At 49.4% G+C, this 20102-nt stretch overlaps 6 protein-coding genes across 6 annotated transcripts; 5 read left to right on the top strand and 1 right to left on the bottom strand.

The window, feature by feature from the left end:
- Positions 1–1568: 1568 nt before the first annotated feature.
- Positions 1569–1943, top strand: PHACADRAFT_200296 (uncharacterized protein; the record flags this gene model as incomplete). Its single annotated transcript, XM_007400548.1, has 1 exon — positions 1569–1943. The coding sequence occupies one exon, from the start codon at positions 1569–1571 to the stop codon at positions 1941–1943; it is 375 nt and encodes a 124-aa protein (XP_007400610.1).
- Positions 1944–3567: 1624 nt separating this feature from the next.
- PHACADRAFT_166029 (uncharacterized protein) lies at positions 3568–4077 on the top strand (the record flags this gene model as incomplete). Its single annotated transcript, XM_007400547.1, has 3 exons — positions 3568–3584; positions 3642–3796; positions 3857–4077. 3 exons carry the CDS (start codon positions 3568–3570, stop codon positions 4075–4077), a joined length of 393 nt encoding a protein of 130 aa, XP_007400609.1.
- A 5096-nt stretch (positions 4078–9173) lies between these two features.
- PHACADRAFT_152231 (uncharacterized protein) lies at positions 9174–10756 on the bottom strand (the record flags this gene model as incomplete). Its single annotated transcript, XM_007400546.1, has 6 exons — positions 9174–9999; positions 10049–10127; positions 10185–10290; positions 10346–10380; positions 10433–10465; positions 10524–10756. Coding segments are annotated over 6 exons (1015 nt in total), but the record flags the coding sequence as incomplete, so codon positions are not given.
- A 1215-nt stretch (positions 10757–11971) lies between these two features.
- PHACADRAFT_152228 (uncharacterized protein) lies at positions 11972–12826 on the top strand (the record flags this gene model as incomplete). Its single annotated transcript, XM_007400545.1, has 3 exons — positions 11972–12208; positions 12263–12433; positions 12499–12826. The coding sequence occupies 3 exons, from the start codon at positions 11972–11974 to the stop codon at positions 12574–12576; spliced, it is 486 nt and encodes a 161-aa protein (XP_007400607.1). The 3' UTR covers positions 12577–12826.
- Positions 12827–13421: 595 nt separating this feature from the next.
- On the top strand, positions 13422–16179 carry PHACADRAFT_129443 (uncharacterized protein). Its single transcript, XM_007400544.1, has 5 exons — positions 13422–14201; positions 14257–14878; positions 14931–15374; positions 15433–15822; positions 15881–16179. Exons 1-5 carry the CDS (start codon positions 13747–13749, stop codon positions 15959–15961), a joined length of 1992 nt encoding a protein of 663 aa, XP_007400606.1. The 5' UTR covers positions 13422–13746; the 3' UTR covers positions 15962–16179.
- Positions 16180–17011: 832 nt separating this feature from the next.
- On the top strand, positions 17012–17443 carry PHACADRAFT_187962 (uncharacterized protein). The gene has a single exon (XM_007400543.1). It carries the CDS (start codon positions 17073–17075, stop codon positions 17433–17435), a length of 363 nt encoding a protein of 120 aa, XP_007400605.1. The 5' UTR covers positions 17012–17072; the 3' UTR covers positions 17436–17443.
- The last annotated feature ends 2659 nt before the right edge of the window (positions 17444–20102 follow it).

Raw genomic sequence — 20102 nt, 5'->3', positions numbered from 1 at the left:
AATTTATCAAGCTGGAATCGACGAGAGTGTTGAGAACGCGGTGCTGACATGGGATCCGTCGCAGATGGATAAGAAAATGTAATTGTAATATGTCATAACAATGCACGCGAGTTTGCTCCGCAAGGAAAAGTCCTTTAAAATTTAAGTCATATGCCACTTGGTCAATGAGAATCTTGTTATCATTGAATAATTCAATCGGTAGACAGTTCGCGCGCCCCGCGTGTACATGGTGGTCACTGGCAGTCGGCCATCGGGCAGAGCGACGAGCTTCTTCTGCATATCATTGCGGTCGCCGCTGGCACTCGTCTGATCTACAAGCGCTATGATTTCCAAATGCAATGTCCTCTGGTGCGCATATTGCAGACATTTACTTTGTCGTACAGCCTAAACATCATCCGCACCAACAACATCTTGATTTGCAGTCGCCACTGGCGGCTACCCGCGTTGACTGCATGTTTAGTCACCAACCGTAACTTTTACCGTTTATCTCACTGGGGTCGCCCCTGGCGGCCATCTGCGTGCAGCAACAAACAAACATCCCTTGCTCCTCAGGCTGCGTGATCACCAGTGGCGGCCGTATGCTTTCTCTCGGTGCTTACTTGCCGTCACTCAATTTATTCAACGCCCGTGCAGATGTCCGGAAGAGGTAATCAGTTTCCCGGGCACAAGGCGGTCGCCACTGGCGGGTGTCTTACCGTAGTGCACCACAAAACCACCTGACACACTCGCTTATGGTAATTATGCTACAATCCCGTGATCGATATCCGTGCTAGCCTGTAAAGGGCAAAACGCGGATGCAATAACTGGCTCTAATGCAGTTTATCAGCGGCGACTGGTATCGAGCGTTAATCAGCCGTCGCCACCCCTAGTGGAGCCCACAATGCCTCGACTGCATGGAAATGTATTGAGTCTCGCAGCATGTGTGCACTGCTGACATCGGCAATCACAGAGCGTGTACAAAATCTCTCTACTACCGGTGCATGTGTGCCGGTTTGACATGTAGTCGCCACTGGCGGGCAAATCATGTGTGGATTCTGGGCTCGCGAACGCTTGCGGCTATGTTCCACCATCAACATTACTATCGCCGGATTCCACCTCCTTACAAATGAGCGGGCGAATGTCAGCCTCGTGGCCCTGATCTAACGAGGTATGCTGGTTCTAGTGCGATTGTATGAGCGCAATGCGCTCGCCACAAGTGAAATCATGCTGAATTCTATTATCTGCCATCAGCCATCCAGTGTATAAAAGTCTGTCACCCACTTTCAAATTTTGCAGCCGCTACATCCACCAAGATGCCTATCACCCCACTTACACAATTCGCAGGCAAGTTTACTACGTCGCGCTAGCATCAGCGGCCGTCTTAACTAATATCACCCTTTCAGTGTCCATGATGGGTAAGTGTGTATGATAGCAGCACAATACTCCTTCGCTGTCAACTTCTTTCCAGAGACCACGTCTCGCATCCAGCGTTGGCGGCATCACGTCGCTTCTGTGGGCCATTTGCCCAGGTTTGAGCTGCCTTGGGGGGTTATTACGAGGAACCAGAGAGCTTGCCCGAGGACCCTCCAATGGGATCCCAGTTTGCGCAGGACTTTAATCAGGAGATCGAGCACGCGAACGAATGCGACCAGGAGATCGAACACACAAACGACAACGATCATCCGGCGGCGTCGTTGTACCTCGCCGAGCTCGAAGAAGAAGTGCAGGACGCTGACAACCGGTGGCTTCTTCCCTCTCCAGAGATACTGACAATCAGCCTCACCCCTTCGCCCATCTACTACTGCTCCCCCACTCCGTCACCGTCTATTAGCTGGAAGGCTGAGCGAGCGCTGTCTAACGAGGCTGCAGCAAGGCCAGACATCGCCGAAGCAACGGCATATCAAGCTGCGCTCGACGAGAGTGTGGACGCAGTGAAGACAGAGCACATGGAATGCGAGGAGTGAATTGTATATTGTATAAATCATAAATTCAATCGTCATGTTTCTTGGTGTAGTAAATGCTATTATGGGACTCCAGGAGCAAATCTGCAGACAGTGGCTGATTATTTGTCAGCAATGTGCAAACTAGCCAACCATTCAAAGCATAGCTAACGCACGACACACATTACTGTCCGCATGGCGAGATGTTCGTCATTAGTCATTTAAGCGTGCTTTTATTCGCTGCCAGCTGAGTGTCCGCTGCTGGCGATTTCGCATGTAAGAGATAAATATTTCTACTCCCAGCCATTTGAATGCATGATTGCTGTCTCCGTGATTAGGCCACCGGCATGTGTAGATTGCAAGATTGGCTAATACTACATCACTTGTTCCGCCTGTATGTGGTCGCCACTGGCCACCTTATGCAGTGTGGAAGGCTATGACCAAAGGCACTTTAATTTTTTCCTGCAAATGTGCAGTCGCCACTGGCGGCCACATGCAGCCCGCTAGGTTAACCAAAGCTGTTTGTGCTGTTTTTCTACAAACAAACAACAACGATACACATATGTGGTCGCCACTGGCGGCCATATAGATCGTAAGATTAGCTAATGCTGCTCGACTAATTTCACCCATAGATGTTCGCCACTGGACACCTTGAACTAATTTGCAAGGTTATGACCAAAGGTACTTCAATGTCTCCCTGCAAACGTGCAGTTGCCACTGGCGTCTGCATATCGCTGGTGAGGTTTGACCACAACTACTCTGCTGCTTCCCCACTAAATATGCAGTCGCCACTGGCGGTCACTCTTTGCAGCATGCTGACCACACAGCCACTATGCTGTACTTGGCCGCCGCTCTGCACACATGCAGTCGCCACTGGCAGCCACGCACTGCGTTGGAAGCGAGCGTCAAGCGGTAGGAGCCAGCGTCAAGGGCAGTGGTCGGCGCTCGAAACGGTCCCTACCGACCCCTACCAGAGCTCATAACCCTTAAGGCACATGGGATAATTCTCTTGGTGCTTCGAGCTTGGATCTGGAGCCTTGTGTCTGATGTGCGTGAGATGATTCCCACAGCATGCCAAACACGAGTTTGATGAGTGGAGGTCAACCCACCCTTGGGTTCTTGTGAGAGAGCCCCAATTAAAATTTCCCTCTCGTGCAGCGAGTGAGGGTAGTTGTTGTATGGCATCTCCCTGACAAGGGTTTTGCCATCCTGTGGCCACACACCACAGTGCCAGAACTGCTCGTATAGGGGAACGAGTGTTGGAAGAGCTGAGGAAGGCTCAGTGTCGAGGCCTGATACTTCACGGCCCACCCTCAGCCCTAGATAGTGGCAAGGTGCCATGATCGGTGTGACCAGTGTCAAACTGGTCTACCGATGACACCTATCAAGGGAGTAAATTAGCAGAGATGAAGGAGAAGGGAAAAACTTAGCAGGCAGCGAGGGAAAGTGAGTGAGTCAACTCAGATGTGTGAGCGTCTAAGCAAGATGGTGGTGGTACAAGAACAAGGTGTGTATGAGGGCAAAGGTGTCAAATGAGATATATGCTTACCTATTACGGGAAACAAATGAATCACAGTTCATTTCTACTTCACAGTGGTTGCTTAGTGTGTTGAAAAGCAACTTATCCTGTGCTCTGTGCTATGAGACTATGTTGCAACTGTACTCGTAAGTTTACCGCTGTCTGCAGCACTAAAACCAACTAACTGTTGCACTTACCTGCAGCCTTACATGTGGACACACGTTCTGCTGCTCTTGTCTGCAGGCCTGGTTCAGTACAGAGCTAGCAACCCATGTGGCCACACATTCAGAGTACAGCTCAGTTCTCCAAATTCCAAGAGAATACCGCAGGCTTCTGCGAAAGTGTAACTTGCAACTAGGTCAACACAGAGATCTTATGCAGGAGCTCTGACAGCTCTACACCAGTGTAATCCATCCAGATTACAAGCATCTGGCTTGTTGCCAGCCGGTAACCTCGAGACCAGTCAAATTGTTCACAGTCAAGAACATTGTCTTTGCTGTTGCAGAAGCTGAGGCTGAGGAGTTGCATTTGCAAGGGGAGCCTGTCACTAGCTCACAAGGAGGCACCTCAAGACTGCATGAGGAGAGCTCATTCTCGATCTATTTCCTGGCAGTTACTGACTTGCCAGAGGGTCGGTAATGTATGTAACCTATTATACCTTGTGCTCTGATTGCTTCCGAGTCATTTGCATAATGCATACCTGCACACTCTTCTGTCTGTTTGCTTGTTTGATGCATTATCAACCATCAGAAGACTCCATGAAATGATTCATAGTCAAAAGAGCTCTTGAGACAGCTATAATGCTCAGGCTGTATTCCGTTACAGCAGGTGGGAGTCATAGGCTTATGTTTGAAGAATCAAACTGTACAGAGTTCCTGACTGTTCAATGCACCAGAACCAACGGAGTTGGCAGGGCTCCATTGGGTGCCTGCCCAGTAGCGATGCTGGACAGCTACTGAGAGTGTCTATTCTCTTTGGGAAATGGCACAACAGCATGTAGTGTATGCAGTGCTGGAATTTGGCAAATACGCTATATCAGCTTTCAGGGTGAGTTTAAAGTTTAGGAGGGCTGAACTGAGCAAAGCAAGGTGAGGCAAAGGGCTAATTGTGGCTAGAAAGCCAAGGACCTTGCTGTTGTAGGCAACACAGGTGACTTTCGTGATGACACTCTTCAGTGCATTCCAGGAAGTTCTTATATCTTGCGTACAGGATCCCAGAGAGCAGGAAAGTATCTGTGACACTGTTGCCAAGGGCCAAAGCTGTCGGATGAATGCGTAATAGTGATGTGACAATGTTGCTGTGATTGGCTGGCTGTTCAGCAAAATCAGTGGATGTTGTCATTCTCCTCCTTCTATATATATATAAAGGTTTCTTCTACTATGGTATAGCTCTAGAGCAAAATGGAGGCAAGAACATACAGAAGGCCAGCCAGCCGCAGTTAGCATCAAGCTTGCTGATATAATCTGCTCATACAAATTAGCTTTATTTCTGTGTGAACCAAACAGAAGTGCACTTACGGAAGAAGTCGATAGCCTGCCTTAAGAAGATGTTCATACAGAAGATATGCTTGCTGGACTCTGGAAAATTATAGTGGTGTCTCAGTTCAAGTTAATAAGTGCTAAAGGCTATTCATACATATCCCCTGTTTTGTGAAACACATTTCTCACTTCCTCATTCAAGAAAGCAAAGTCCAGCATGTCGGGCACACCAAGCTTTTTCTTTGTGCCCATGAGATTTATGAATGTGATCACATGCACCACAGCAGGATAACAGTCCTTGACCGTAGCATTACATATGGTCAGTGCCAAGATTGAGATCGATGAACTCAATGTTGACCTCTATTGAAAACGCTTTCTTGAACCAGCATTCTTCTCACCTTCCTCCAGGTTGTCAAGCAGGGATGAAGGCTCGATGCGGCTGCCACCTTTTGGCCTCAGTTCCAAATTTGATATAGTAGCAGTTACTACTAAAGGTGATATTTCACGTAGTAGTAACTTGTTCAGCAGTTGGATAAAGCTGCTTTAGGCCTATAAAGGCTGTCCGGCATCTTTCCGCATGTTTAGAACCTCTAAATAACATAAAATATGCTATTAAACATATACCTTATATGGAAGACACAGTACATCACAACTTGTTTGGGCGCTTATTTTCATTTTATATCAAAAAACATGTTTCCAAACATATACCTTATATGGAAGACACAGTACAACATAACTTGTTTGGGCGCTTATTTTCATTTTATATCAAAAAACATGTTTCCAAACATATTTACTATGCACAACATATGATATAACAGGTTTGGGCGCTTATTTCCGTTTTATATCAGGAAACATGCAAAACATGTTTTTGAACATATTTGCCATACATAACATTTCTCAGAACTTAAAACTGCATGTGTTATTCACAAAATACTTGCCAGGAGCTGGCTCTTTTTTGGATACATATGGTAGCACTCCCAGATTTGCAATAAGTACCCACTGCAGGAATTTAAATTTGCAGGCCATTCTACATCCTCCCCTAGCTTCACCCCTTGCAGAACTATCAGGGCAAGTAGTGGCATAGATAGTAATATATTATAAGAGCATATATGTAGATTTGTAGGATTCTTCATGGTCTTCATATCATTCTGTCCATCAGATAATGTTCAAACTTCAAAAGAGCACCAGAAACAAGGCTTCCCACATCTTCTACAGTGCTTGGAAGATATGAGAATGATCCTAAATGCATATATATACCTTATAGTAGTGTGGGGAAGCAGCTTAAATGGATGGAGAACATGTAGTAATGCATGCAGGGGCTCAAAACCCTCAAAATGCAAAGGCATAGAAACTTGTACACTATCCTGTACCTTCTACACACCTTCTAAACTCCTGTAAATATTTTACATACTGCCCCAATGCTAGGAAAGGATTTATAGAAGTTTATAAGACTTTATCACATAGAGAAGATACTGAAACACTCCTCCAAATGTCAAAACATCGAAATCTGGCCTTCAAGCACTACAGATGCAGGCACACCAGGACTTGAAGTGCAATATACATCAATTACAGCTAGGTACATGCTATTTTGACATATATTAACCCTCCCAAGTGGTGACCCATCTCATACCTGTGTTGTAAAAGCCAGGCACACACCTGTGCAAGTTTAATGCTTTCACAGTGCTCAGAATCTCACCAACAGGCCATTCCCGGGTTAACCAATGCACCACACCCTCAATATATGTCCTATGGACCTAGGAATTGGTATTCCATTGTTTTTCTACACTGGAAATTAATTGCAGATGGTTTGCTCGTCCAATTCCAAGTGGTTCATCCTGTAGGAGGCAAATTGTGGTCAAAACAGTAAAAAAGCGCCTGTTTCCCACAGTCAAATCTGCTAGATCAGATGGGTTCTGAACTATGTAATTGAAAATTAGCTATATGTGTTTGATTATAGGCCTTAAACGAACCCTCCCAGCATAAGAAAACCTTTGATTGAGCACTTTTTTTCGGAAAAACTTCGCAAGTTCTGTAGAGAGTTCCAGCATGTTCTAGATGCTCTAAGCTCTCTTATACACTTCTATTCATGTCTAGTATGAATTTATGATGTTGCAAAACCTATAGGAGCTATGCAAGAGGCTTTATGATGCTTCTATCATGTAAAAAATCGAAATTATAATAGAAACAATAGTATATTATATTTTGTAGCAGTTTAATTTGGGCTAGAACACATCTACACACTCTACATAGGTATATATACCAAACCTACAACATTAAAAGGTCATGGGATAAAAGGGAAAAGAGGAATTGAGCCAGGAATGTCCTCAAAAAGCGAAATTGATGCTAGGGGCCAAACTGCTAGATGGAAGCTTTGTGGTATTTGATAGGGCTGATAGAGTTGATCAGAACTTAAGTCCATTCTAGATCAGCAAAAACTCGGCTCCCGGCGAGTATTTTGTGAATAACACATGCAGTTTTAAGTTCTGACATATGTTGTCAATAGCAAATATGTTCAAAAATATGTTTTGCATGTTCTCTGACATAAACCAAAAATAAGTGTCCAAACGTGTTATGTCATATGTTGTGCATAGCAAATATATTCAGAAACATGTTTAGAAACATGTTCTGCATGTTCTCTGACATAAAACAAAAATAAGCACTCAAGCACGTTATGCCATATTATATCTCCCATATAAAGCATATGTTTAATAGTATATTCTATATTATTTAGAAGTTCCAAACATGCTGAGAGATGCTGAACAGCCTTTATAAGCCTAAAGCAGCCTTATCCATCTGCTGAACAAGTTACTACTATGTGAAATATCACCTCTAGTAGTAACTGCTACTATATCAAATTTGGAACGTAGGACAGAAGGTGGAGAAGCTACACACAACACTACTTGACAATGGATTTAAGCACATGTGCTCAGACGCTGGCATTTATGTTTACCATCATGACAGAGTGGAAGTTTACCAAATTGTTTATGTCAACGACCTACTTCCTATGAGTCCAAGTTTACCCGAGATTGAACAAGTAAAGCAAGTTCTTGCAGACAAATTCCAAATGCAGGATCTTGGAGCCGCTACTATATTTCTTGGAATGCAGATCACTTATGACAGAAACAACAGGTGTCTGAAAATTGACCAACAGTTGTATACCAAAGAAATCCTTTCACGGTTTCAGATGCACAATGCAAAACCTTGCTGCACACCACTGCTAGAAGGCATTCATCTCGAGAAAGCTGTGGAAGCATATACCGCAGCAAACACACTCCATCACCCTTATCAGGCAATAATTGGTAGTTTGATTTACCTTATGATCAGATCACAACCTGACATTGCCTGGAGAGTCACACAACTTTCACAGTATATGCAGAACCTTATATCACATCTCCATCATACCATTGCATATTGTATCCAGTATTCTGGTGCAAATCAATTCAGTTTGATAGGGTATTCTAATGCGGACTGGAGCAAAAATCAGGATAACTGGCAATCAACAACTGGTTTCATTTTCTTGATGGCCGATGGAGCAGTCACATGGGCATCTCGGATGCAGAAGACAGTGGCAAGATCCTCAGCAGAAGCTGAATATATGGCACTCTCGAAGGCATGCTCTGAGTTAGCCTGGCTAACGTCACTCCAAAAAGAGTTAGGTTACTATTCTACTGCACCGCCACCACTGGTAGGAATCTTTCTCACAGTCAATACTGCTCATGATTGATGACTCAAATACATTGACATCCGGTGTTACTTCATCCACGAATACATTGAAGACAAATGTGTAAAAATTGTATACATCAGCACAGAAGAAATGATAGCTGATATGTTAACAAAGCCACTCGAAGCAACAAAGTTTGAGTGATTCAGATCAATGCTAGGCCTGACATTTAGGCAATGACTAGTCGAGTGAGTGTCAGAACTGGGAGATTATGTCATTGCCCTGTACAGACTAATGGGGATATATCACATGATCCTGATTATGCTGCAGTAATATGATAGACATTTACGTTTGATTACTCATGCTCACTGTACATGCTTACATACATGCAGTACCACAGGTCTTATAGCAGTATCAGGAGTCCTGACTCTCATGTATATATACTGGCCCTGTAGCACAGAATACGATAAGAGTTCAGTCGCATCTTCACATCTCGGACCATGTACTCTCCTCTCTCTGATCTTTGCTCAGCTTGAGCATACTGTCAGACAACACGAGCCCTTACTGTGAGCAAAGTGCCCATGCGTACAACCTGCTCGGATTTCAACAAAGGTTTGAATTAGGAATTCTCGAGCTCGAGCAGCCCTGCATCGCATTCACTGCACGAGCGGAAACTACAACCAGGACAGCACATGAACGAGTCACCCGAAGCATATGAGTGACAACTTCACACAGTTTAAGTAAGAAATGTGTGTAATTTTGCCCTAGTTTGAATAATTGGACTATATGCAGATTGTACCAGAAGAGGTCAGAGCAACTGATGATATACAGTAGATCAGAAATATTCAGCACTTATTCAGCATGCAAACTTGAATTTACGAGGCCCTCCGTGCTTATCCCAACAACCTTTCGCTTTCCTCACCCTCATCCCCCGACTTAGTCCTCTTCCTGATCGGTGCAACGACCTTGTTCCACATGCTTTTCAGCCCCTCCGCAACCCGGCTCACGAGCCAGTTCCGCGCGCGCCACACAGCATGAGGACGGTTGTCGATCTTATCCGTACGAATACGATGTTCAGCGTCGACGACGACGCTGAGAGCGAGCACGGTGGTCACGATTGAAGAGAGCGCGGTGCAGGACGAGATCATGAACATGATCACCATCTGGAGGCGCGCGGCCTGTTGGACACTCGACCCTCCGAGGATAGCACCGGTCATCATGCCCGGAATCGCGATGATACCGAGGACACTGATAAACCCGAGCATTAGAGTTCCATCCTGGGCGCAGGGTTCGTGTACGCACCTCATTTGGTTAACGTTAGGTGTCAAAGCGAGACGTAGGGCGTCGGTCGCAATGGGCTTGCAAGCTTCAAACCGTGATGCGCCGAATGCAAGGTAAGTCTCAATCTTGTCCTTGTTCTCGCTGAGATGGTCTAATGTTGTATTAGCATAAAGGAAAGACGTAGACTTACTAGAGCTCCTTTAGGACGTAGTTGCAGGCTACCACGATTCCTGAGATGGTGGCTCCGCACAGCATTCCGACGACAGGTACTGAATAGTGACACATGTGTCAGTCATGTACTCGGATGGAATGCAGGGCGAACGCACTGTACTGCTCTGGCTTCCAGAACGGATTCACGGCCATGGCGTAGCGAATACCGATCATGGAGACGGGAATGGTTGAGCAAAGCATGCCGAAAAGCACTGAAGGGAACTAAACAAGTGTTTGAGCACGAACGACAAGTCTTGGGTTCTGAACGAACGCGCACCATATGTTGAAACCTCCGCTTCGCCTTGTTCACAACTATAGACAATGATCAGGGACAATCCCAAGAGAGTAGAGCTTCAGCACGCACCAGTTTCAATCGTCCCCATTAGGTTCAGCAGGACTGTCAAGAATTGGCGTGGAATCAACAAATGTCCAAACTAGTATATCCGGATACTTACAGGCAATTCCGGCAACAGCCCATGGATTCTTCGCCTCGAATACCTTCTGCAGCACGAGTGACACGAGCGTGAGCTGTACGACGCACCGCACAGCGGCAGTCACGAGAGACGTCCCGACCCCGAGCTGGAACACCCGCGACACGACCGCATTGAACGCGATGAAGCTGAACGCAAGGCCGACGTTCCCCCACGTCAAGTCTGCAGTGCGTTCGTCGCCGCCTGGAGCGTCCATGTTTGAAGCCGGTCGCACGAGGTGGATGTAAGAGAGAGACGTGCGTAGGGGTGCACGCGTCCCACTCGCGAATCCGGTGGCTGGCCGCGTGGGATGACGTCAAGATTACACGAAAATAGCAAGATAATATTAGACGCCTGTCAGTGGACCACGCCACAATGTTGGAGGACTGGCCCCACCCATACCACAACCTCAGGCTACGCTCTCAGCCCATATGCACCTTTCATTCCCTCTTCCCTCCCATAAGGCGACGAGAGCAATCCTCAGCGGCGTTGTCGAGGCACCTGCGGTCTGGACGTTTCTGTGATCAGGCTCCGGTTGCGCTGGAACCCCCGCGCTCGGCATAGGCACCAAGAAATACTTGTCTTGATTTCCCCTTCATTTTCACCGCTTGAAGGGTATGACAGCTGAGATACCCGCATTCCAGGCTGCGACAAGGGGCTTATGAAAACTGATCTACCACTAATATGGTGGCACGAAATAGTTATTGCGTGAGACAGTGTTCAAAGCCGAACAGATGGTGTTCTGGTGCGTTGTATCAGGCACATGTTTGGTCTCTTCGCCCGCTGACGGACATGTGTCGCTTAGCGGATCAAGGTCTGAACTTCCCAGGTCGTCTGTGGTCCCAATTGTCAGTAAGGCAGCGCGGAGCATGCAAAGATCATTTTCACACTTCGCTGGTCTTTATAAGCATATAACAATACGCTCCGTTCAACATCTGGTGCGCCGACCAAGCGAACGGCGCGCTCGTCGCACTCATCGATTCTGGACCACGGTCCAGCCGCGAAGGCCAGGCTGCTCAGTACTGGCTACTGTCAGCCTCAAACAGGTTCCTGGCTGGTGCCTGTTTCTACCAGTTGTGTTCAGCGCGGTCCGCAACAGAGACTGTCTCATTACTACAGTCGTTTCATTCTCGGTTCTTCCGAGCCATCAACGAGCCAATACTGTATTCTTCAGGAGAACAAACCTGGCGAACGGTCATCCATCCGTGCCTGAGTGACTGAATGTTCCGCCTTGGCACGTCGTTCAGCGTTGGCTTTATGCGCTTCGGTATCGTATTTTTTTTCATTAACGATGAACCAACTGAGTGGTTTATAAGGACTCAGATCGAGAGTAGCACCTCGGCGTGTACCCTCACAGCTTGCTACAGCCTTTTTCTCGCCATACCTGCCCACGTACCTTTGTTATTACCAGCAATCCCTTCCCTTTATCGACCATGTTCGCTAGTGTCGCCGCCATCGCCCTGTTTGCTATCCTGGCCATCTCTGCCGATGCCAGTCCCTGGCAGGCTCGCTCCACCTCTCCCAGAGACAATTCTTTCGGTCGCCGGACCCTCCCTGGAGGCGACTGCCAGTGCCCCGCTGATCTGAACGGTGATTCCGGGGTACTCATCAACTTCTTCTCCGGCTACCAGTGCGCGTACGCGGGGGGCGCTTGCACCTGGAACGACAATGTATGTGCCACCTACTGTGTCCGAAAGACGGCGATAGCTCATGGCGTCTCGCAGACCGGTGCCCTGCAAAACACCGACCAAACTAACTGCCCTACCAACGCTCCTTGCAGCACCGACACAAGCTGTTCTTGTCCCACCGACAACAACGGTGACACCGGTGACTTGATCAACCAGTTCACTGATTACCAGTGTGCCTACCCTAACGGCGCCTGCCTTTGGAATATTGTAAGTCATAGTTTCGTGTAGCCTATTAGTTGGAGAGCTCAATGCGGATTTTGTGGCGAATATAGGATGGTACACTGCGGAACACCGGGCAGGCCAACTGTCCCTCGAACGCGCCGTGCCAGCAGTCCGGCTCTGACTCTTGAATACGGTTAGTTAGTAGATAGTCTTTGGTTCCGGTTCTCTTGGCTCTGTGGTAATTTTTAGTCAACTATGGTCCTCTTAGTCATATCCGTCGGTATACCGTGGTACGCTTTGGACACTGCCGTTCTGCCAGTCTAACTTTATGGTTTTGGCGTCATCTAGTTTTCTCAGAACACTTGGACTACGAAGCTTATATCGTCTACCTTAGTACTCGTACTTGTAGACTATCTAAACTTCCTCTTATTGCGACACTTCGTGAGGAGGCGAATACTGTGGGCGCATCACTGATGCGTCCCTGATGTTTAACTCGGAAACGTCGGGGACTCGGGGTCCTTTGACTTGAAATCACGTGCTTTGACCCTAAATTTCGGCAGGCGCTCACACATCGCTCTTCGTCGACGACCACAACGGCGGCGGGGGATGTTCTCGCTCCATTCCTGCCTGCGGGCCTCAGGCTCGCGGCTATTACCCTCACCACCGTCTCTCTCTGTCTCCGCCTTTAAGAGGCATGCTTCTGCCGCTGCAGCCACGAAACGCAAGTCTGTTGAAGCGGAAGCTGCTCCGCAAGTCTTCGAGCTCACTGACGAGGACAAGACCCGCTTGAGGTACCAACGGAATATCGGTATCTCGGCGCACATTGACTCTGGAAAGACGACGTTGACGGAACGTGTCCTTTATTATACTGGGCGTATTGGGGAAATACACGAGGTTCGTCTTTTCAGCCGGACTGATGTATACGCGCCACGCTTTTCTTCTATCTCAAACGGCTTCAGAGACTGTGTGATAGATTGACTGGGGGTAACTCGTGCTTTTGTTAGTATCCTCGGCCTCCAGGGACCCCAGCGCGTACACCCCATTCTAAGATCTTGCACTTTGTAGAAGCGTTGTAAGCGCGGCCTGCATGTGCTGGCTATCATCTGGACAAGCACACATCTCAGTCTCATCTTGGATCTAAGTTGCTGTGTGTCTTCTGGGACGCGTCTCAGGTCGTTCCATGGGTAGACCAGCCTGTGACCGACCGTACAGCATGCTATATCCAGAACGCCATTCTTTTTTCTACCTACCGTCTTACCCGCGGAGCATGGCAGACATGGCTTGAGGTCGAGAACAAAGGGACTAACCGACGTGCTGTTACCATTTAGGTCCGTGGTCGTGACAATGTTGGTGCCAAGATGGACAGCATGGAACTCGAGCGCGAGAAGGGTATCACTATTCAAAGCGCGGCAACGTACTGCAACTGGATAGCCACGGAACCGGTCACTGGCAAGAAAGAAAACTACCACGTTAACATCATCGACACACCCGGACACGTCGATTTTACCATTGAGGTTGAGCGCGCGCTGCGTGTGCTCGATGGTGCCGTTCTAGTCTTGTGTGCGGTCGCCGGTGTTCAGAGCCAGACCACAACGGTCGACCGTCAAATGCGTCGGTACAACGTTCCCCGAATTTCGTTCATCAACAAGATGGATCGCCCTGGTGCGAACCCCTGGAGGGTTATTGACCAGATTCGGACGAAGCTCAGGATGCCGGCTGCTGCGGTTCAGGTTCCCATTGGTGTCGAGGACGACCTTCGTGGTGTCGTCGACTTGGTTCGCTGGAAGGCCATCTACCACGAAGGCGAAAAGGGGTATGATGCATTCTTCGTGTGGCCCTATTCTCTGATGATCTAACTTTCACTATAGTCAGGTTGTCATAGAGAAAGACGAGATCCCGGAAGAGGTTCTCGAGCTTGCTAAGAAGAAGCGCGCCGAGCTCATTGAGCAGCTTGCTGAGGTCGACGAGCAGATTGGCGACATGGTCATCATGGAAGAGGAGCCCAACACGGAACAGCTTGTCGCAGCCATCCGCCGTGCGACTTGCGGTCTCAAGTTCTCTCCGGTCTTCATGGGCTCAGCAATCAAGAACACGGCCGTACAACCGATGCTCGACGGTGTTTGCGCGTATATGCCTACTCCATCCGAGAGCGTCGTCACCGCTCGGGACTCCACTCTACCTGTTAATGCTCCGCTAATTCCTCTGGTTCCTGCCGCTGCTGCTCCACTTGTTGTGCTCGCATTCAAGCTGGAGGAAGGCCGTTTTGGTCAGCTCACCTACATGCGCATCTACCAGGGCAGTATCCGCAAGGGTCAGTTCATTTTCCACGCTCGTACTGGCAAGAAGATCAAGGTCTCGCGTCTGGTCCGCATGCACAGTAACGAGATGGAAGACGTTGATCATATCGGTCCTGGCGAGATCTGTGCCATCTTCGGTATCGAGTGCGCGTCGGGAGACACTTTTACGGACGGTTCGACTAACTATACCATGGTATGTACGCCGTATATATACACCGACAGCGTTGATCCTCACCGGCTTGCAGTCTTCAATGTTCGTCCCAGAACCGGTCATCTCGCTCGCCTTGAAGCCTGTCGGCCAAGAGTCGCCTAACTTCTCTCGCGCTCTCAACCGCTTCAGGCGTGAAGACCCAACGTTCCGTGTACACATCGATCCCGAGAGCAAGGAGACGATTATCAGCGGCATGGGTGAACTCCACCTCGAAATTTATGTCGAACGTATGCGCCGCGAATACAACGTTGACTGCACTACCGGCAAGCCCCGTGTCGCGTACCGCGAGGCCATAACAGCGCGCGCAGACTTCAGCTACACACACAAGAAGCAGACCGGTGGTGCCGGCCAGTTCGCTCGTGTCATCGGTTGGATCGAGCCCATGGAGAAGGACGAGGAAACTGGCAAGGATGTCGCGTTCGTCAACCAGCTCATGGGTACCAACATCCCGCACCAATACATTCCAGGATGTGAGAAGGTCAATCAAGGATCTCAATCTTCTAGTAATCCCTCGGGCTGACATCTCACGTTTGCAGGGTTTCTTTGAGGCTCTCGAGAAGGGTACCCTTGCAGGCGCTCCCATTACTGGCACTCGCTTTGTTCTCACTGATGGTCTCGCCCACATCGTCGACTCGTCCGAGCTTGCGTTCCGTCTCGCCGTCATCGGTGCCATCCGTGAAATTTACTTCAAGGCGCAGCCCGTTATTCTCGAGCCGATCATGACCGTCGAGGTCATCGCGCCATCCGAGTTCCAGAGCGCAGTCATCGGTGGCGTTAACACCCGCCGCGGCACGATCTTGAACAGCGATGTCCGCGAGGACGAGTTCACCATCACAGCCGAGGTGCCACTCAATGACATGTTTGGCTACTCCAACGCGCTCCGTGGTGTGACGCAGGGTAAGGGCGAGTTCACAATGGAATACAAAGTATGCCCTCACGCTGTATGCGGCTCTTCCCGGTTGCTAATGCCCCTCCTTTTTGCAGACTCACGCGCCTGTTCTGCCGAACTTGCAGAAGGAGCTCTCCGAGGCGTACAGGAAGTCGCTTCCTCAAGCCAAAAAGTAGAGCTTTTGCTAAGCCCACGACGTGATTACCGTCCCCTAGAGTCGTATAATACAACACGGTGTTTAGAAAGACTTCGCATCGCTATCGGATACTGTCTGCGCTATAGATGATAGATGTCTCTTACTGCTCATGATGTTGGCGCGATGTCAGACGAATGTGCAGCCAAAATCAGTGTTGGTGCGAGGCTCCGCCAAGGTACCACAACGAAAAGCGAGGTCAAAGTGGCGGCTTTCGGACAGAGCTTGGGTCCGGTGAGTTTTCATCCATTCGTCCATGAATGCACTTGGCAACCTATTTCCTTTGGCAGCTCCGGGATTTCGTCGTAACAACAATTTTCATTTTGGGTGGCGGCTGCCTGCACCCCGGGCGCATGGCCGAGCGCTCGTGGATCGACCTGAGGCCTGAGGCTCGTCACCTCACGCGGGTGAGCGAACAACGATGTTCGCTTCTGAGGCATCTCGTGGGGGAAGTTTGAGGCGAACTTGGATGTCGGTACCTGTGGTCGGACAGTGGGGAGGCGAGGCAGCGCGAACTACCCAGCCCCTCCGCTTGGGTATCACCGCTCGTTCAGGGTTACTTCTTGCACTCCACAGGTTCGTGAAGGCGCACTAGTAAGCTCTACTATACCTTCCTTCCTTCCTTTTGCTGCCTTTGTTACTCGTGGATCACAGCGTGAGCCGCGTGGCCACCGACGAGGCAGGGCGGTGCCTGTGCAGGCGGGCCGCGGTTGGTGGCGGTGCAACCAAGTACGACGTGACAACCGCATGAGCCGTGCAGCCAGATTTCTGTTCTACTCTGTTGCTAATACTCTGACCAGGACGCATTAAGTAGTACCTATAGGAGGAACGGTGCTGTATTGTTCTCCGTAGCGCTCAGACATAGCAAGAGGCGGTGTAGCGATACTGTCCTTTGGTAGTTGCGGTAGTGGCCCTCAGAAGGCGATGTCATATGGAAGTCTGCACAACAACAGGAAATCCTGACAAGTGCTTGTGTCTGGATCACATCGATATTATCTTGTCGCGATGCTCTTAAGCAGCTTGGGCTCCACCCGAGGGATCCGCCTATCACCCGCCGTCACGTTCAAACGTGAACCACCGCTATCGAAACGAACATGGGCCAGCTGCTCGCCATCTGCTGCATCCTCGCCGGCGTCGAAGTGACCGACGACTTTGGCGACTTGTGTGGCGGTGACTCCGACGCTTCCGGGGGCGGCTGCTGCTGCTCGGACGCCGGGTTCGACAACGGGACCGAGGTCGTGGTCCTCAACAACTACAACGCGTCACCGGATTTGCCTCAGCTAGGACGCTCCCGCTTCCATGATGGTGGACCCGCACCACCTAGGAGGCCATATGCGCCGGAGGTCGAACAACGCGAGAGGCGCAGGCAGCGTGAGCGGCTCGAGCTGCAGCTGCAGCGCCAGAGACGGGAGGAGCTATTCAGCACCGCGCCGCTGCCGCCGCCCTATGTGAAGTAATTCTTGTGAGTTCGTTATTCAGTGTATCATTAGGACAGAGCTGACTTTCAAATACGCGCCTTACAGCTGGCGCCGCAGTCAGTCGCTTATACTTATATCACAGTCGTCCGCCACAGCTATCCCTCCTCCTCAGACTTTTCAATCGTGGTCAACCGGACCTATGTTATTTATGCGTTATTCTTTGTCTCTCTCTGCCATGTAGAACGTGCACCGTATTGTAGGATCCATGCCATTCCTTCTTCCTGCGACCCCTGGAAATGCAGGCATTGAGGCGTCGGGAGAATGGGCGTACGCAAGGCAGAGATTGCTGCTTGATACGCTTGGTTTGGCTTAGACTAGCAACGAAGGTGACGCCTTCGACGGCGCACGGCTGAATCTAAGAGTGATTCTCGTGTCGGCGGGCAATGTTAGGTCGCTCTCGACTCAACATCTGCGGTATGTACAGGATGACAGCGAATAATGGAACGGAGCCCACTCTGTCTTGACCCGCTTCCGTTGCAGCTGCGTGGCTCAGCAGCGATCATGAGGTCCGAGGACCTCAGCAGCGGGTTGGGTACGAAAAACGCCGCTGACCAAGAGTCCCAATCAGAGGGAGAGAGAGCTTGTTAGCATCCAGGGCGAGTCACTGGACGTATTGTACAAGGATACGCGCCCGTACAGAATATCGGCCTTTGTATCTTGGGCTGCAGCGCAGATGCAAGTACCGCGTACATCACTTCCACAACACCGGTGAGCTACGGAAACCGTTGCCAGTATCAAAAACGCGGAGCTGGTACTGCATCGCTGATGCTTACAGGTCCCAGCGGCACGCCATACGGACCGTGCATCATGCCATCGGCGAACCATCTCGGCTGACGACCCAGCAGAACTTGGCTCACCCTCTCAACCTGCGTCTGCAACGGTCGCCTGTAAAAGCTTGCGCAGTTGTACGGACGCCAGATGGCGATCACTGGAAACGAAGAACCATGGCGATCTTTGTCAAGACCCTCGCTGACAGCATACTCAATCTCGAGCTGGCTAATGCGCGACACGAGGCGCAGGCCCCTGGTGGCGAAGCGGATTTAGGACGACTTGGGTATTTTCTGTTCGTCCCGGAATCGGTACACTTTACGCGTCCAGCTCAGGAACGCTTCCTCAACCTCTGTATCAAGCTCAAATGCGTGAATGCAAGGTGCGCACGCGTAGTCGCCGGGGATGGTGACGTCCATGAACTGCTTCTGGCCTGCCTCCCGCCGTCGAACTGTTTCTGCCGCGATTTCTCGGTTCTAGAAGAGCATCGAGCACGGTGCCAGCATGCACATAGCGGCAGCACGTACCAGCAAATTCGCATTGGATATAAAGGCTCTCACCCATGGATCAAGGTAGCCGCGCTTGGATTTGTTCTTCGACCGCAAGTCGGTGGGTACAGAAGTGGGAGTGGTCACGACTCAAGTACTCATCTCTCGTGGTGGGTATCTCGCAAGTCTGGTTCGGGCGCTTGCCTCAGCAACTTAATTAATAGGCAGTTCGGAGAGCGCCCGCCGCCCGTGAACGCGATATGCACCGCGCCGTGGCTCGAGGGCTCGGAAGTCGGCACGCGCGCAGTCCTCATGAGTCATGACGCCTGATGCAGAAAAACGTCTCGAGCTGCACCAGCAAGCTAGCCAGAGCAACACATCGCCGGTATCATTGGCCTAATCCGGGAGCTAGCAATAGCCGTAGTGCAGGGACAGGGAGAGTATCCTCAATGGTTATCGTAGTAATGGTGCACACTGTGTATAAATTGGCAAGTCTTGAAGCTTTGAAGCTTGGTATTGCGAGTCTGAAGACCAAAATGTCAAGGGCCGAAGACATAGGTTATTAAGTAATAAGTACTGATAAGTAAGGCTCCAACTGTTTTGTTTGTTTACTGTGTATAAACGTTTATTACTGTTTACCGTTTCCGTGTGTGTAAATGAAGTCATGTAAACTTGGTGTAAATGTTTATACACAGTAAACATACAGTTTCCTCTTATTGTTTGTAAAAGGTCTTAGTGTTGTACATTCATAGTCTTGCTAACAGACTTGACCTTTATTGGGCTGAAGAGTGCATCGCACCGCCTGTGCATCGTCCTCGGGCAGCCTCTTTGAACCCCCAAGCCCGGTGCACTGTATCAAGCGCCTATGCCCTGAGACTTACTGGGAGTAATGGTAGTCATGATTCTAACTTGTATTGAGCACAGTCTGAAGGCAAGCATTAAAAATATAATATAATGTGTATTTATTGACTGCTCCTCTACATATAGTCTACTGTGGGCACTGGCAGCCTGCCTGCAAGAGTGCGGTATGCAGGAATGTCGTGAGCCCATACTTCATTCAAGAGGAACAATATTAATATTAGTTCAACCTCATTGAGCGATAACAGTACCACATGCAATACTAAGGCAGATTGACTCTAAAAAAAGGCTATCAGAGGTCCGCACCCATGCAGCAGTCTTCTCTAGGCCAGCTCTTGAAGTCCTAGCACGAGAGTATGTTGTGTCACCCCCAAAGTGCCAGGCTAACACTCGCATAGGTTATCGGCCCACTTCTCAACAACGAGGTCAATGATAGGACATGCCAACCTTCTAAAGGCGGAACCGCAAGCTTCTTACAAGCCCCACGGATACCTTTGTAGGTCTTACCCTCGCAGTACAGTGCTGCCTGGCA

This window comes from Phanerochaete carnosa (assembly GCF_000300595.1).
Source record: "Phanerochaete carnosa HHB-10118-sp unplaced genomic scaffold PHACAscaffold_10, whole genome shotgun sequence".
Lineage (NCBI taxonomy): Eukaryota > Fungi > Basidiomycota > Agaricomycetes > Polyporales > Phanerochaetaceae > Phanerochaete > Phanerochaete carnosa.
Note: the sequence above shows the minus strand (reverse complement) of the source record. Positions and strands in the feature narration are given on the sequence as shown.